This window comes from Amblyomma americanum, chromosome 3, assembly GCF_052857255.1.
Source record: "Amblyomma americanum isolate KBUSLIRL-KWMA chromosome 3, ASM5285725v1, whole genome shotgun sequence".
Classification (NCBI taxonomy): domain Eukaryota; kingdom Metazoa; phylum Arthropoda; class Arachnida; order Ixodida; family Ixodidae; genus Amblyomma; species Amblyomma americanum.
Genome location: NC_135499.1, coordinates 145282743 through 145301051, shown reverse-complemented (window position 1 = coordinate 145301051; position 18309 = coordinate 145282743). Strand labels below are relative to the sequence as shown.

Here is an 18309-nt window from a genome sequence, read left to right as displayed (position 1 = left end):
GGAACAAGCATAGAACATATGCTGACTGGCAACACCCACATCAGTAACCCAACTGGTCTGAGAGCAAGTTATGGCAGGCTGAATGTTCTCAGTCAGAGAGTGCATGCTAGTCACTACAGGCTTGACAAGACACTGTTCTGGATGCCTGCATGCTAAAAATACATGCAACTCTGACAATGCTTTTAGGATGCCTGGCACTCTTGCCTGCAAAGTCTGTGGTTGCAAAGAGACAATACACAGCAATCTTTGACACTGTCCTTTGTAGTGCTTACTCTCATGATACTGCTACATCTCAATAACCATCGAAGACTCAGCAAACATTTTGCAATATCCCCCCTATCGCATTAGCTCACAAGGCTTCGAAAGCACACGTTTTCTCAGGCCCCTGTTCAAACGGCTCTAGCCGCTGCACCACAACTCCCTGCATGTGCCTGCAGACATTTATGTTCTTTTTTTTCCAACTGGCCCTCCTCCCCTCCTAAAAATATTGCCCTCCCTATACTCCGTTTCATACATCAGGTGCAACACTGTGAAAGGTACGGAAGTAGCCCGGATGGGAAAATAAAGGGAGGTGTGTTACTCCGCGCTTGTTCTGTGCCCGAGTGGTCTATGGCATGAGAAAGCGACAGCGTGTTGTCAGCAATAACAGTGCATTTAATCAAGAGCATGACAAGTGTGTAATGTGGTAAGCCTACAGGCAAAGTATTTACTATGTTTTGCTCACCACAAATAACGCACTACTTTTTGGTCGCGGATGCAGGCAGCGCGAACAAGAGCGCTACCTTTGTCAGTGTTGCACATGATGTTTGAAACGGAGTATAAGGACAGGGTAGCAAACCAGACGATGATGTGGTTAGCCTTTATGTTTCTCTTTCTTTTATCCACTCTTTCCTTCTCAGCAATGATTTCAGTAATAGCACTCAATAACCAGAGTGACATTGTTAAAGCCTCCTCCAAACAGCAGTTCTTATCCGCACTGACAACTGACAAAAATGCATCTCATTTCACTGCTTGTGCAGCTAGTTTGCTGCAAATTTTATTCAGACAGTGTATCTCTACACAGTGGCACATAACAAATTGTGAAGCATAAACGCAAGATGAATATGGAAGTGCTTCGCAGTAAGAATTACAAGGAAGCTCATCATTGTTAGGTACAGGACAAAAACTAACAAGATAATGCATGAAACTGCTTGTTTTTGAGATCTACAAAAACAATGCCTTAACTCGAGTAGATTGAGAGGAAAGACCGGTGATAACTACTGCTTTGCATCATGAGGAAAAGGCTTCGCATTACGAAGTGATTTCTAACAGGGCTTTATATAAGTATAGTGGAACCGTCCATCACGTTCCTCTGAAAGAAATCCAATCATGTTAACTGCAACATGTCACTACAAATACTTAGGTGGCTTACACTTGTTCCTATGTTTTGATGTGTCTGCTTAAAGGAGACTACAACTGGCTGACAAGGACACAGCTAGATGCACCATTCATATGAACAAGAGGTGTTCATTGCAAGAAAACAGCACCTAAGGAGACAACAAAGAGGCACACAGACACTCCACTGTCTGCACCTGTGTGTTTTTCACTTGCTGTCCCATTCTTAAGCAATGTTTCCTCATGGTGTTGTACCAGCAAGCCCATCAGTCCAGTTCTTGTGAAGAGGTGCGTACTGTGTCTTTTACTCAAAGGGTCTGCCCAAGACTACATTTAAAGGAGCAACAAAATGCTTATTACAAAATTGGCGCATTAGTCTGTGAACACACTTTAAATAAGCCTGCCGCAGCCCTCAAGGTAGCATTAGTTGCATCCTTCAAAAGAAGCAGGTAACTTCCCTGCAAAAAGGTAGCCGACAACACGAACACACAGAAGTCAAGCGAATCAATAATACAAGAATCCACAGATAAGCACAGCCTGCAAAATATGAAGTCAGCTGTTTACTATTAGTCTCTGCAATGAATATCATCATACAAAGCCATCTTATCAGATATACTTGGTTCTAATTATTGTGCACATTGCAAGTTACATAGGTCATAAATGTCAAAAGACCAAACTGCATCTGGCAGAGTTCACAGAAAAATTTACTTGCATAAGTGCTTGATACTGAATGCGTAGAAGCACACCGCACATAATAAGCCATCAAAAAGGTGATACTGGGACACTGCATCCAAATACTATCTTCCATTCAACTTTGAAATACTAGCATGTTTGATGCTTGCTCTTAACACCAGGAACTAGGAACTTTTATTTTACCTTCTGAACAATATACAGCAATTTCTCTTTCATGAAAAAATTACTCGCAAAAGCGTGGCAGCCACCCACCTACTGGTAACACCTCACAACACCACAACATCAATGCATCTGCCATGGCTGCCCGGAAAAAAATGTGCAACAGTAATGATGTCAAGGGGGGAGGCAATGGACTTCAGGGAAATGTGGAAGAATCGCAGCAGGCCGAGTGCTTTCGCTAGCCTGCGGGTATATGTGACCCCTTCTCACTTGTTCATTCTTGCTTTATTTGTTCCCACACCAGTCCTAATGCCATGAAAACCATTTCTGGCTTTCACTGATTCCCGCACATTCTCTTTGCTACACTGCATTCAATGAGAAGCATGTGGTAGACAGGCTAGTAGTTCCAGTACTACCCTATGTAGAGGAGGCTACAAAAGAAATGTGTCAGGACAGAAGGGGGAAGGGGGCGCAGAAAAACAATGAAACCTGCCCTCAAGCACACTCTAGCTCCATAGTGATGTCGTCTTCGCCAGTTGAGAGCACGGCAGCTGTGATGAAACCAATGCGCGACACCCTGAGGATCACCTCTACAAACTGCAGCTTCCAGACATCACTCTCGGTGGCGGTCGCATTGGGGTCACGCACCAACCCAAAGCCGCACTCGAAGAGTCCCATACAGCTGTTGTATTCGTGTACCACACCGCCAACGTGGATGCGTGCCAGTCCGTGCTCTTCCACTTCGCACTTGACCGAACGCACATTGGGGTGGAACATGCGCCGGGCACCACCAGCCAGCTGCCACATGAAGCGTGAGGCTGCCTCGGAACCCCGGATTGAGAGCACACGTGGAGGGTTCTCCCGCCCAGCAAGCCTCTCAAAGCATTGCACCTGCAGGCCATTCCAAAGGCAAAGCCTTTATAAGCAAGCATTGCAAGAAAGAATGCAATGTAGCACGCATTCATTCAAAATCTTAGATGTGCAATCAATGCACGTGTATAAAACGAACAACAGACCTGTCTTAGAGTTATTTCATTTACAATTTCAACTTGCTAAAATCAGCACAGAGCATTGTTTGTATATAAACTGACACCCCAGTGCCAATGGAGTAAGGTCCAACACATACACACCAGGCTATGCAAGTAAAATTCAAATAATACAGTATAGAACTTGCTGAGTTTAGCAACGCTGCTCACACAAATGCAAACTGCTTGTGCAACAACTACTTATCAGCTAATTATAGGTAAGAACTAAAAGAAAAGAAAAGCCACATGCTATCCAGCAAGCTACTATGAACTTCCACCAATACATGTGGTCTCACATACTACCTGCATACTACAAGTGTTCCAAACAACTCTAGCTGCTACATTTTTGCTGGCTATCTTGTGTTTGCTTAGCTGAAATGGCTAGTGCAAAAAAAAAAAAACACCGACAGCAGAAGGAACAAAGTGGATGAAACAAAGTGCTGCTCGCAAATCAGTCTTTCATTGAAAGATCACTTGCTTTTCACAGCAACTGCCCATTAACATGATGATGAATATGGATTTTTATGGCACAAGGGCATCTATGGCCAAAGAGCGCCATGGCACAAGGTATTTTCAGCTTCTCAAGGTGGGGTCAAAGACCCATTCCAAAGCATTTCACTCTAAATAAGCCGAACACCAGACCAGGGAAAAGCTTGTACCCATTGTATCACTGATGGGTACCAGGCGGCACTTGGGATCGAACCCCGCACCTCCCGCATGCGAGGCGGATGCTCAACCACTTGGCCGCCGCTGCGGTAACTGCTCATTAACAACAACAGGGAACTTAACATGCAGGCACATCAAATTACCTCCTACATGTTTGCCAATCATGTTGATAACTGCATGAATAAGGCCCTTGTGCTATACGTAAGGAAGTCCATTTCTTTTTTGGTGAGCAATATCGGAACTTGCTGAATATGTTCCACCGGTTTTGTCAATTTCTGCAGCTTGAACTATTTCCCTTGCAAGTTTGGTCTTACAGCTGAGCAAAACCATGGTTTTTTTCAAGTTCAGGACTGCACTTAAAGGTGTTCTGCCAAGTGGCTTCCCAATGTCCTGCCCACATTGCTGGTGTGCTTGCTTAGCCTCTCATTCAGTCACCTGCCTGTCTGGCCTATGTACCACTTACAACAGGCCAATAGTACGGAATAAACCACTTCTTGAGTGCAGTCCACAAAAGTTACTTGAGTGGTGTCACTTTGCGCATGAAAGTTGAATAGACCAGTCTGTAAGCTTGCTGGAATGAAGAAAACAAATAGATGGAAAGTGGCGGTAATCCTGTATTTCCACGGTATCTTGCACAACTTGAATAAAGTAGGCAAGATTTATGTGAAAGTACCTTTTTCTGCACTGGAAAAACTTTTCAAGGTCTGTTGGAGCACGAATGTCGAAACCACAACCATCGCGTGCTCAAAGCGACACCAACAGTGGCAGTCATTTGTTGCCTACAATTCGACGGGAACTTCAATGCACAGGCTACCTTTCCCACGTGGTGCACCCCTGAAAGATGAGCACTAAGCTAGGGAACCACCTGTTCCCATTGGATTAGCCAGCTGTGTGAACCAGTGGCCATGGGGATCAGATACGCAACCTCCTGAAGCTTTGTGGATCACACTCAAGAATCCAGAAGTGGTTTATTCCATACCGTTGACCTGTGGTAGGCGGTAAATAGACCAGACAGGCAGGCAGCTTAATGAAAGGCTAAGGGAGCACAGCAAAAACATGGACAGGAACAGGACAAAAGGAAGCCACTTTGAAAAACAGCATCGTGAATGCCGTAACTGCAGTCCTGTGCTTGAGCCAACCGCAGTTTCACTCAGATGCAAGGCCGAACTTACAATGAGAATAATTGACAATGCGAAAATTGACAAAGCTAGTGGCATGCGTGTCAGCAAGGCCTTGATATCGTTCACATATGCAAAAAAAATTAATGGTCTACCTTAGACATAGCACCAGGACCAGATTCATTCAGTTATCAACATAACAGGCAGATGGGGAAGTAGGCAATATGGTATGCCTGCATGTTCGGTTTCTATTTGTTGTTAAGGAGCAGTTGCTGTATAAAAACAACTGATCTTTCAACAAAAGCCTGAGTTGTTAGCAACATTCAGTTTTGTCCAATTCATTCCATCTGCTGTCTGTGTTTTTTTGTGCAGCGCTAACCATGCCGTCTAAACTTGAGCAGCATTGTCTTGGCAAAATAGCTAAAGCTTTTAACTCAAAACCAAAGATTGTACCACGAATATTGGTACCTTTATCTATACCATATGCACCATGGTCTCACTGCAAGCAATGCTAACACATACAACAGTGCTTTTGCTGTTTACGGTAACTTCAGAGTACCAATGAAAACAGAACTCATCTACATCGAAGACTAGTAGAAGCAAAATTTGAAGGCGCTTGTGGGTATGCATCTTGGCGCATTGCTAAAGGACGACCACAAAACACAGAACATATAGAAAGAGAAAAAAGTAAAAAATTCAAACTCCAGCAGTTTACACGCAATATAAAAAGAAACAATTCCACGAAGAATATTTGTGCAACCAAGATGTGGTGAGAAAAGTACCACTTACACTTGTGACCGTACAGAGACTTTTACATGAAGAAAATGCTTGCATTGCTTACGACTCTATTGGCCTTTCCACGCCAAAGTGGTGAGCATCCAGAAACCATTTACTTCCACATAGGATGCCCATTGGTATTTCTATATATTTGAGTATGCGGTATAACGCACTTAATATGCTTAAAAACAAGGCTTTCCCTCTGTTTATCAAACCGTGTTTTCACAGAACTGATATGGCAGCCCAGTCCACATTATTAAGCTCAGTTGTAATGATTATCCTCTGCCAGACCAGTGGTGGGTGTTGTAAGATGTTATTTTGGAACCTCAGTGCTAATGACAAGCCCAGACAAGCAAGAGGATGCACAAGTGTTATCAAGTGAAGCTTTACTACTGCAAGCATGGGCTTTTTATACATGCACAAGGTGGAAAAGCAGCATACATACACTCACAAAAAAAGGAATATGGTCTAAAGCCACTGGCTCACTTCCACACAACAGAATGAAAGGTAAGACCCAGCCATTGTGCTCTAAACATGTCACTGCATCATGCTGAGAAAGGTAATACCTCGGTCATAACGGATGTTGGATGGATGACTGATGCATGTTTCTTCCTTGCAATAAGAAAAGCTTAATGAGACATTAAGGACAAATGCTGTCAATCATTGTTCTAAGTAAAAATTTATTCTCTGACTCTTTCTGGCAATGTTGACTAATCCAGCAGCACAAGACGCATTTATGGCTGAGAAAATTGGATTTAAAAATGTTCCTGCCAGTCGATCCAAACTCGTGACATCCTTACTGAAAAGGACGGGTTGCCATCATTTTGCAGTGAATGGTGGAGTAGCGTAGCGTCTGGCATCTGTGCTCCAAAAACCAGTGTCAATGCAAGCGTTTTAGTTGCGAAATAGGCTGGTGATGACGACACCTGTATCTCAATTTTTTTTTCTTTTTAGCTTAAAAATCTCCATTTTCAGTGAGAGTGGTCTCTCTGTGATTAGAACGCGGTACCTTATCAACACAGGCCAACTTCGATTAGTCATCAGTGTCTCTTTAAGCTTCTGCTATTTCCCTAGTGTGGTGGTCTTGGTGCTGAAATAAGCAAATCAAATCAAATCTAGTTTTCAACATTTTACAGTGTTGCTGGCCTCCCTGGCAAAAAGCTGTGAACACAGCTTGGCAAGGCCAGGGAACCATTTTGGCAGCAGCGACATTACATACACAGTACAATGCATTAAAAAAAAATGGTTCAAGTGCAAGTGAGAAATGCAAACAATAAAGTATATGTGCTCCGTTCATCAACACAATTTACGCTAACACGTTTGTATCCCTAAACAAAGGCTCACACCCGTATGCATGACAATGTCTGGCTAGGTGTGCCACTGTTTCACTTTCTTTGAGTTGCTGTGTTCATTTGACCACAGATTCGCAGTGCCGTCTGCTTGTGCCCATCTACAGTGCAGCACAACTGACCATGAAAAACTTGTGCATGTTGCCCACGGTCAGCAAGCAAACCTGGTGCTCCCCTTTCCCTGACACAGTCCTCTTACTGGGCATGTCAAATAAGACCAGAGTGCGGTCAGCACTGCCAATTTGACTAAGCAGGAACAAATGTTCTGCCCTCAGGTCACTCACGTAACGCGGGAATGTGCACTGTTTCCTTTCGTATGCTTCAGGCAACCTTTGGCATATGGTCATGCGTTCACTTAGGCTCAGTCCATTACATTTCATGAAATTTGTCACCCGTTTCTTCGACACCTTAAACTCAGTGCGCGGGATGCACATCTCCTCCGCGACAGTGCGTGCCTTCGCTTCAATGTCGCCGTAGCAAACACCAAGGTTCCTACTTCTTTGGTCGTGAATCCAATTTCGAACCACCTCCCCAACAGCAGGGTATCGTTGCACGCAAAGATCTTGCTTCCATTCCCTCACATACTTTTCTGACACATCAAACAACTTCTGCCCAGTGGCGACGTTGTTTTCTAAGGCCCATTTCACATGCTGAGACTAGAACGAAAATAGTCCGTCCAGTCGGTGATGCCGCAGTGCGATTTTAAGTCAGTGCTTTCACATGAAACGCGTACCCAGCGAATTCGGTCAGAGGGACAGGCAAGGTTGCTTGATGTTTGCATAGGCAACCCATGATCAAACGCGACAGAAATGGTGCCCGAAATGTGTTGATGATATTAAAAACACCGTATATTTAGATGCAAGGCAATATTTCGTACTTTTGATTAGAATAAACAGCTTTAATTGCTTCCGACGCGGCAACAGCTCCAATGTGACCGCACACTGCATGGCGTCTCGGCGCTCCCCATTGGTCAGTCACAGAGCGAACGCACCGACGCTGCGACTGAATACCAACCGGACGGAACTCAATCGCAAGCCGTCTGCGGCTAGACTGATGGCCCTCACTAGTCGCAGGCCGACAGAATTCGCAATGCCGCAGGCGAAAATCGCATGCATGTGAAATGGGCCCATCATGGTGTAAAGGATTGCTTCTCACTTGGAAGTCGCGCTGTATTGTAGCCAAGGTTGCAATGGTATCTTGGCGTCAGTCGCGCAGAGACACGAACTACATATACCACTGCTAGTGACTGTCACCTCGGCGAAGTAAAATGCAGAAATGGCAGAAAGAAATGCAAAAACGTGCGAAAATACTAGCGATAGCGTTAAAGGACCCATTATCCAGAAAATCCGGCTGGCTCACTTGCACACTACAGAATGAAAAGTAAGACCCAGCCATCATCACCATCATCATCAGCCTGACTACGCCCACTGCAGGGCAAAGGACTCTCGCATGTCTGTCCAATTAACCCTGCCCTTTTCCAGCTGCAGCCACCATATCCCCGCAAACTTCTTAATCTCATCTGCCCACCTGACCTTCTGCCGCCCCCTGCTAAGCTTACCTTCTCTTCAAATCCACTCCGTTACCCTTAAGGACCAGCGGTTAGCCTGCCGTCGCATACATGCATTACATGCACTGCCCAAGCCCATTTCTTCCTCTTTATTTTGACTAGGATGTCATTAATCCATGTTTGTTCCCTCACCCACTTGCCTGCTTCCGGTCACTTAACATTACACCCATCATTTTTCTTTCCATAGCTCGCTGCGTTGTCCTTAACTTAAGCTGAACCCTTTTCATTAGCTTCCACGTTTGTGCCCCATAGGTGAGTACCAGTTAGATACAGCTGTTGTACATTTTTCTCTAGAGGAATATTGGTAAATTGCCAATCTTGATCTGGGAGAACCTGCACCACGCGCTCCACCCCACTCTTATTCTTCTAGTTAATTCCCTCTCATCATCCACATCAGCGGCCACTACCTGCCCTAAGTAGATGCATTCCCTTACCACTTCCAGCACCTCGCTACCAATTGTGAATTGCTGTTCCCTTGCGAGACTGTCGACCATTACTTTCGTTTTCTGCATGTTAATTTTTAGACGCACCATTCTGCTCTGCCTTCCTAACTCATTGATCATGCTTTGCAGATCATCTCCCGAGTGACTTGGCAAGGTAATGTCATCAGCGAATCGCAGATTACTAAGGTATTCTCCATTGACTCTTATCCCAAACTGTTTTAAATCCAGGCCTCAGAATACCTCCTGTGAACAGGTAGTGAATAGCACTGGCGAGATCGCGCCTCCCTGCCTGGCGCCCTTCCTTATTGGAATTTTATTGTTGACTTTATGCAGGAGTGCGGTAGCTGGGCAGTCGTTATAGATATCTGCCAGTATTTTCACACAAGACTCTTCTGCGCCTGCCTGCATGACTGCTGAGGTTTCCACTGAGTCAAATGCTTTCACATAATCAATGATAGGGGTTGGACATATTCTGAGTATTTCTATAGCACCTGATTGATAGTGTGAATATGGTCTACTGTCAAGCATCCTTTAAGAAAGCATGCCTGATTATTTTGTTGGCTGACGTCCAAGGTTGTCCTGACTCTAATAGCGATTACCTTAGAAAATACCTTGTAGGCAACGGACAGTAAGTTGATTGGTGTCTAATTTTTCAAGTCCTTGACATCTCCTTTCTTATCAATTAAGATAATGTTAGTGTTCTTCCAAGCTTCTGGTATGCTCAAGGTCATAAGGCATTGCGTATACAGGCTGGCTAGTTTTTCTAGCACCATCTCCCATCCGTCCTTAGACTTAAGACTAGAGAATACATAGATGCTTGAATATAGCCTGCTTCATCCAGCAGTCTCAGCAGTGGCTGTCCACATCCAAGAACAAAAATAAAATCAGTAATCCTCTGTAGCCTCTAAAAGTCAGTAAAGGCAAGCTCAGCATGATCTTGGGGATTATTGTATGAAGGCCAAGAAGTTGACACACAAAAGTGAGGCAACAACAATTGATGGAGATTTGATTTGAGCGTTCATACAGAGAGCTGTGCTGCTTGACTAGCGCATGGTTCAGAGCCAAGCAGTTCATTTTGATGGTATCTCATTTCAAAATATAAAGTGATATTGTCCTCAGGCTTTGTACAGATGTTATTCAGTACACAACAAAGAGCATTTAAAGAACTAGACATATCTTCAATTTCATTTTTTTATTTATCACAATAATCAGAATGTGATCATTGTTTATAGTTAAGCAAATAAGTCTACCAAGGACCAATATTTATTTTGTGTTTTTCCTCCTCTCACTATTTTCCTTCTTTCTTCCAAAACTTCTCGAAGAACCTTTGCCAACAGCAATGCACAGTAATGCGAGCTGCTGGGGTAAAAGATGGCAGCTCGAGAATTGTAAAAAGTGGTCACCTTTGGTCGCTATAAAAGTGAGTAAGCAACTCCCGCACCCTCCAAGATTCAAATGTGTGAATGCAATGCATGACAGTGTGCTGCCACAGCATACTTAATCACGTATTGACTGCTAACTCATGCTGTGCACTGTATTCCAGGCAGAATTGAAGAAACACGGTGACGCTCACCCTGAGGTGGCAGTTGGGAAAGAAGTGCTGGTGGCCCAACTTCTCCCCTTCTGCGTTCAGCTGTGCGAAGAACCAGTTGGTGAACTCCGAGCCCAGTTTCTCCTGGAAACTTGCCTCCGTTATCTTGCCATCCTTCTCGGCGCCGTTTGCTGGAAACTGGCCAGACTTGAGTGACTGCGATTGCCCGCGTTACATTTTGAGTGGTGCCCCGCAGTAGAATGGGGTCACCTCAACTACCTGTTGAGTCCTCTCAGGCATGACAAGTTCTACCAATGCAAAAAGAAGCAGAACAATGAACTATCATTTTTCAAGATAACAGCAAACACAGTAGTGTGTCGGTGCAGAAGAATGGTAATACAGTTGTACTGAGTTTTAACTAGGGGTTAGAGTTTTCGGTTTTTATGTTTTCAAAATCCGTCAGTCGACTGTCGATTCTTTTTTGGTGATACATGGAGTAGCCCTGTACAGTCAAAAATCAAGTTACTATACTGGCTTGTTTGAAAGCATGAGCACTTGATTTACGAATAATTAACATACATAACACCATATTTAGAGCACTGCTCACAGAATTGGATCCTAGAGCTGGAAATAAACAGTGGGGAAGTTAAGATCAGGCCATGAGGCATAAATGTAAATGAGGTTTATTCAAACAAAAAACTGGGTTGCATAAAAACAATTGCATGAAAATTACAGGTGGACTACACGTGTTGTGGAATTTCTACTCTCATGGCAGTGAAATGAGGACTTTCTGCCCAGTTGCTGTGTTTGCCTTGATCTAGCTAATTGTGATAACTGTATGGGTATTTCTTGCTTGCCCCTCATTACTCATTCGTTCGCTCACGGAGGGAACTGCGAAAGCAGCAACCACTTCATGTGAGCAAAATGTATGACTGGAAGGAAAGAAAAGGTGACTGTAACAGAAATCCAGGGGTCACAGGGCTGCACAAAACGTGGTCTCCGTGATGGCTGAACTGTTGCCAAAGTTGGGAGATTACACATCATGACACCTGTACCTGGCTTCGCGTTGACAGTGGCTTGTCAAAGTCACAAACGTTTGTGTCCTTGCATGCAGTGGACAAATCCCCAACAAAGTAACGGATCTAATCGGGTGATGAGATTCAATGTGCTAGCAGGCGACGCAATGCCAGCAATGAAGACCACGAGGTGCAGACTCCCGGTCTGCACTGTTCTTTGTCTAAGATAGTGGAGCAATGCCTAAAAACGTACAACCAGACTACCTAATGCCACAATCTCACTGTCTCACAACAATTCTGGCTTGTGCACTTCGTTCATATTGCTCCTGTGAGTGACTGTAGCTCGTACTCAACAGCTAGCAACCTGTGGCGTACACTCCAAGGATACTGACCATTTTCAGTTCAAACAAACTCTAAAATTTGAAATCAGTGTACTGTTACCAGCTTTTTCAGTTTAGACTGAAAAGTCTAAAGTTATAATGAAGCTGGTAACATCTACAGTTCACTTTAGATAATGTGAACTCAAAGGAACTGAAAATTTGTTTTAGTCATGCAGAGCCCAAATTAAGGGGAGCATTTTTAATACATCTAATGCTTATAAGACCAAAGCAAAATAAACTGCAGGTTTGAATTCGTCATCATCAGCAACCTAACACCGTATGCTGAAAGACAAAGTCTCTCCCATAGCCCTTCAATAAGCCCTGTTCTGCATCTGATGCGGTCATGTCATCCCTGTGAACATCCTAATCTCACCCACCTTCTGCTCTATGCTTGCCCTCAGTTGTAATCCATTTCCATACCAAAACGGATTATCGCATTACATGCCCTGCCCATGCTTTTCCTATTTTCATGATTTCAACTAGGAAATCCTTAACTCTGTACGCTGACCCACTCTGTTCCCTTCACTTTAGAAAGGAAAATGATTGGTTTAACTTGAAGGGACAGGAAGGAAAGTTTGAATAAAGAGAATTCAAATTCACTGAATTTTGCTGTATAGCACGGGAAGCACCAGTTGCCATTACCATTCATACTTCTCAAGCAGTGAAAAAAATTTCATGGTAAGAACGATAAAAAAACTGGCAGGATGATCATGAAACCTGATGCAAGAAAGCTGTGATAGCTGCTGAATGTATCCTCGATACTTGCTTTGATGCTATTACGCTAAGCTGAGGGTTCACAGGCGCGACAGAATTTTTCTGGAGGGTGAAGATGGACCGAAATGGGCAGAGGTGGGTGAGTGGGTTGTGAGGAGCACTTCTAGCTATGGCAGAAGGGGGGAGGAGGTGGCTGGACGGTGGTGCTTTTGGGGGGCAGTCAGCTTTCGCACCACATCTTTTAATTTGATTTCACTGTTGCTTTTCATCCTGCTGCTGCTTGGGCATCTAGTGGGTGGTGCTTTTGGAAGGTAAAGTTAGGAGGGTGGGTGACAGATGACACTTCTTGAGGGCGAATGTGAGCAGCGGTGCAATGGGGAGATTGATCCCGGGTGCCAGTGGGTGGGTGGCCAGCCCTTAGCTGGGGGCGTGTGATGGGAAGGTGGATGGTTTGTGGTACTTCTGGAGGGGGGAGGCTTCACTCACTCAGGCTTCACATGGACAATGCTAGCATTTCGCCAAGTGCCACTGGTGCTATTGCAGTAAATTGCAATTGCATGTAAGGAAGCTGTTACCCACTTCTCACGCTTCCACAGCACCATAGTATGTGTCACTTTTTAGCTGTGCCTCATCAACACTGCCTCGTCCATAAGTCCCTCCATTTCACAGCACCAGACTAGAGGTACTTGCAATAGTTTTCCACCAACACCAATAATGGGCATTATGAAAAAACGGATGCGGCTCTGTAATTTCCCATTCATGCTGACTTCATATTTTGGTTCTGATGCTAAGGTATTCAGCGATGAACTTTACCTTCGAATGTAACAAATTTAAGCATTTGGAAATTTGGAAACTTTGGCGCAGCATAAGTGTTAAAAACAAAGATTATGTAACAGTTCTCGCACTAGTGCAAAAGAACATAAGGTGTAAAATGGCACAGACAAGAAATGAAACCTACAAAGATGCAAAATGGAGACCAAATTTTGCAATGATTCATTTCGTTGTGATTTCATATAGTCATGCCGTCAAATGTGACAAAAGCAATACGAGGTGGGAAGGCAAACTACCATTCACAGGTGGGGCTGTTCTGGTCGCAGCTCTGCCACTAGCCAACAAATTGCTGCTGCATCCAGTCTGGCCAAGTAATGGCGACCATCCTTCACCAATTAGTAAAAAACCAAAACCAACACAGAACTTCTTTCCCGAGATGGGATTAAGTGTTGCTAAAGCTCGTCAGGAAAGTGAATTGTATCGTTGTGCTCCATCATTTGGTGGCGTCGCTGCTGGTCCGCTGTAGCGGCATGAGTGCCGGGCACATCTATGCAAGTAAGTGGCACTACTGGTGCATTTCTGCTAGGACCAGCATGACATCGTCCCCCAAGGCTTACGCCAACAGGTGCAGTGAGCAATGGCGGAGGACCAAATGCAATGTAAATGAAAAGAAATGCTATAAACATGGCCCCAGGTGCAGCTTCTCAACCTAGTCAACTTACTGCTGCTTGCTCATGAGGCTAAAGCAGTATATTGAGCACAGAAGACAAAAATAAAAAACAACATGCAAGAACCATTTCTTTCAGAATAACAGATCATTTGCGAAAAACGTAACATCAAAGCTCCGAGCACTGAAAAAAAAAATTAACACAGGGGGGTCGCATTATCACACAGGTTGCATTCATGACCAAACTTGCCCCCGCAGAAGATTGTGGGGCACACAGCTGCACTTATGAGAACTGCAACTAAAGAACAGGCAGACATGACCAAAAAATTTGAGCGGTATAATTATGGGCACTGCACAGTTTACTTACATTATCTTCCTGCCAATGCTGCAGGCACGCATTGATGAGATCAGACTTGGCTAGTGCAGGCGCCACAAAGACGCTTTCACTCCAAAGGTAGCGGAACAGCACCTCACGCAGGATCTTTTTGCGCCGAAGAAGGTCAGCTGGGTTCTGGGTGCCGTTTAGGATGGCTCTCTCGGCTTCTGCAGTGGGCACAGAGGCACGTGAAGCCCGGAACACTTAGCTTTACACTTGATACGAATATGAACATGGTGTTGCTGCAATGCCATTTGCACTTTCTACTGAGGATTTGTACAGGCTGGAAGAAAAGTAAACAAAACATTCTGCTCAAGCCTATCCACTCTGACAGACAATTCCTCAAGAGTTTGGATATGCAGTATGCTCACGTGAATACAACTTGGAGCCTTGTGGTGCCACAGCAGGGTCGAGCTTAATTTGCATTACAATTTATCTGAATTCAGTAAGAGCACAGGACTGAATTTGTTACCTTTCACTTCACTTGAACTTATAACCGTACTACATAAGCACAGCTCAGACACTGAACAACTTTGACGATGCAGCAGCAAGCAGCAAAGAAATTTAAAAATGAAACCGTCATGCAGAATAGCAATGCGGAATTTCGTTAAGTAGGTGTCGCCGAACAAAAACAGTAAATTTATCTCTCGTAGACGACGCACATGAGAAAGTATTTCCATGCAGTAGGTTTGCGCGCACAGTGCGACTGTACGACATTGCCTGAAGGCGGGAAATCCACACCGTACGTTAACATAACGAGAGAACTTTAAAGAATAAACTATTCGCGCTTCCATCCTTTGCCTCAACATATTTCGAAGTCGTCTTCAAAGGCAGTAATGGAGCTGGCACATAACGCAGAACGGAGATTTACATCAACGTAAGTAAAAAAACGAATTGCCTGAAGGCAACACAAAGCTCTGCACATAACAGCGTATTCATACCGCGACAATAAAATCGCCTTGTGCACCATACTCCAGGCACATGAGAACTCACGAACGCGCCAGGAACGATAGCGCGCTTTTGAAAGAAGAAGCATCAATGTGCCGCTATCTCGCGAAACACAGAAACGCGCGAATCGAGAATGAAACTAGTAATACAAGTACAGCAGTAGTACCACCACCACACATTTCCATTTCCAGCACATTAACATGACGGATCTATGCGTCCTGGTAACAGCGCGTCCTTTTATTTTTTTTTTTTCGTTTGGCACTAGTTACGAACAGAAGGAAACAATGCCATGCGCAGCCGAACAATGCAGGCGCGAAGCAGAAGTATGTGCAGGTCTGATAGGCCAAACGTTAGTACTCTTGTGCTCAGAAGCATGATTTACCTGATCTTTCTGTGAGCTTTATCTGCTTGCAAGTGACAGTTTGCGCCAACGCGATCACGTCGGCCAGTTCCAGGTTACCGATGATCTTGCTCAGGCCTTGTTGTTCTCTCTCTGTTAGCATTTTTGTTCCTTTACGTTACTTCTGCACTACTCATTGCACGTTACTCACAATTTTGTCTTTCTAAGCAACGAAACAACACTATGAACGTGAAGTAATAGCATAAAATCGCGAATTGACTTGGCTTGGTTAGGATAGGTATAATATGCAAGCGCTGTACGCGAAGTCGACATACAATGAAGCTACAAAAGAGGACGCTAGTGACAGTTTATTGAAAATTACTTATTCAAAACAAATAAACAATTAATACCCTGCGGAGTTTATAAGTGTAAAAAATGAAGTGAAGTTGAAGAACATTGATAATTAAAATTGTTTCGAGTATGCGACTATTATTTGTTGGTTTCAGTTTCAGTTTCAACACCAAGTTGCAAAAGTGGCGCTGCTATCCAAAGGACCCAGAGACGAACTCGCGCGAACTTTAAACGATGCTTTGCGGCGCCCAAAATGCACTTGTGCCCATGCGTAAACACAATTTAACGAATATGTGTGAGTAGCTAGCACATTGCCGCCTGGCAACCGAGGATGGTTACATGCTGTTGTTGGCCTCCGGTGGAGTGGCACATACCCACAGTGGAGGAGAATGTCTTGTTATTAGGGTGGTGTTAGGTAAAGTTAAAGCTACTCTAAAATTCCGAAAGGGCGCCCACCTAAAGAAGGGCATATATAAAAGGGAAAGTACCGTGTAAGTGATCTTTCAGGCTTCATCGATGAAACTGAAAGGAAGTCTTAATGGTTAACGAGGGTATAAGAGACGTAGACGGCAGAGAAGAAGACAACATAATTCCTGTTGTGTTTTCTTCTCTGCCGTCATGACAACGACGCGATGAGGGGGGGGGGGGGGGGGGCTGTTTTCTTCTGAGGGGCATTTGCCGCTGTGTTCTTGAGTTGTAGCCGATTAAAACGAGATCCAGCAGGCCCAGGACAAGTGCGTCGACCTTCCAGTTTCTGCTAGCTTAGGAATATTTTGCAAAACAAGTGAAAACATGCTGCCTTTTTTTTCCTCTCTCTCCTTTCTTTTGCCGTGTTCTTTTTGCTGATGCTGCTCTTCGTGCCCTGTTCTCTCACAAGTATTATCTAAAATCCATGTCCAAAGTACTTAGATTGTCTTTTTGTTATAGAGCAACAACTACAGTGGAGGAACCTCGTTATAAGTTATAACGCAGTCGAAGGAGACATGTTATTTCTTCGTTATGTCCCCTGCTTCGTTATAACCGTAGATGAACATGGCCTTATCTGCCGCATGCCAAAGCGCTTACCTACTACCGCGCAGACCGAGGACCATAAAGCTGGAGTTAAGTTTGACACCGGTATGTGTTGGCGTCATTGTGGCCAGCGCACTTGTGCGTCCAAAACGGATGCCCTTCCCAAAGCCATTCCTAACGCGCGACGGAATCGCTGTCGCGTGCACCTGCTTTTGTCGTGGCCTGTGTCCGCTTCATAGCCTTAAAACGGGGCTAAAAATTTGAGGGACACCTTTTCCCGTTCACATTATCCTTCTAAGGGAGTCTGCGATAGGGCCGAAAATGAACACACTAACCGCATATGCCTGCCTCGTCAGCCTGCACCCGTTTCTTCAACGGCACGCGTATAGTTCAGCGCCTAGAGAACGAGCCTTGAAGGAGTAACGTCGTAGAAGACAGTGAGATACCTATTCTAAATAATTATCTCCGTTTTCTTAGTGCTAAGGCCGGTACCAGCCGCGGTAAAATGACGCGCAAACCCGCTGGCCATAACGGCGCAACATTATGGCTTCACCACATAACAGTTGTGTCTTGTGGTGGAGAACATATGCGCCAGACCGAAGGATGTCGGTGCTTTGATTATGGCTGTTTTTTCGTCAGCGGAAATCGCTTTGCACTTTTTTTTTCCACTGCTGTCACTCATCTTGGCTTCGCGAAACCAGCGGGACGGCGATACTATCCAAGGACATCAAATGCTCTGCCTAACGGTCCCGCGGTACTTGGAGAGCAGTGGGCCGTGAGCAGCGAATAGGTTGGGGAATGGGAGAACTCCAAAGGCCTTGACAACTCCATCGAGGCTCAGCGGCCCTCGTACGTCGCGCTTTGTGACACCGTTCAGCTGGCCGCGTGCTCGAGTTTCGGCAGAGACGGCCGGCGTCAAAATTTTTTGCGCCGAAGGCGGCGAATCGTCCGGAGAAATCGTTCATGCAGGTTTGCGCTTGTTTAGTGGGATGCTTGGAATTACCGGATATGCGCGGCAATTTTAGTTTGCCGC

The 18309-nt window shown here is 44.7% G+C and overlaps 1 protein-coding gene across 2 annotated transcripts; it reads right to left on the bottom strand.

The window, feature by feature from the left end:
- Positions 1-1002: 1002 nt before the first annotated feature.
- On the bottom strand, positions 1003-16221 carry LOC144125076 (uncharacterized protein C3orf38 homolog). Of its 2 annotated transcripts, none has more exons than XM_077658143.1 (4): positions 15957-16221; positions 14618-14793; positions 10745-10918; positions 1003-3117 (listed from the first exon to the last, which is right to left on the bottom strand). In XM_077658143.1, exons 1-4 carry the CDS (start codon positions 16075-16077, stop codon positions 2722-2724), a joined length of 867 nt encoding a protein of 288 aa, XP_077514269.1. In that variant the 5' UTR covers positions 16078-16221; the 3' UTR covers positions 1003-2721. The 2 variants fall into 2 exon arrangements, with proteins under 2 accessions (XP_077514269.1, XP_077514270.1); XM_077658144.1 differs by having other exon boundaries at positions 10745-10900.
- Positions 16222-18309: the final 2088 nt, after the last annotated feature.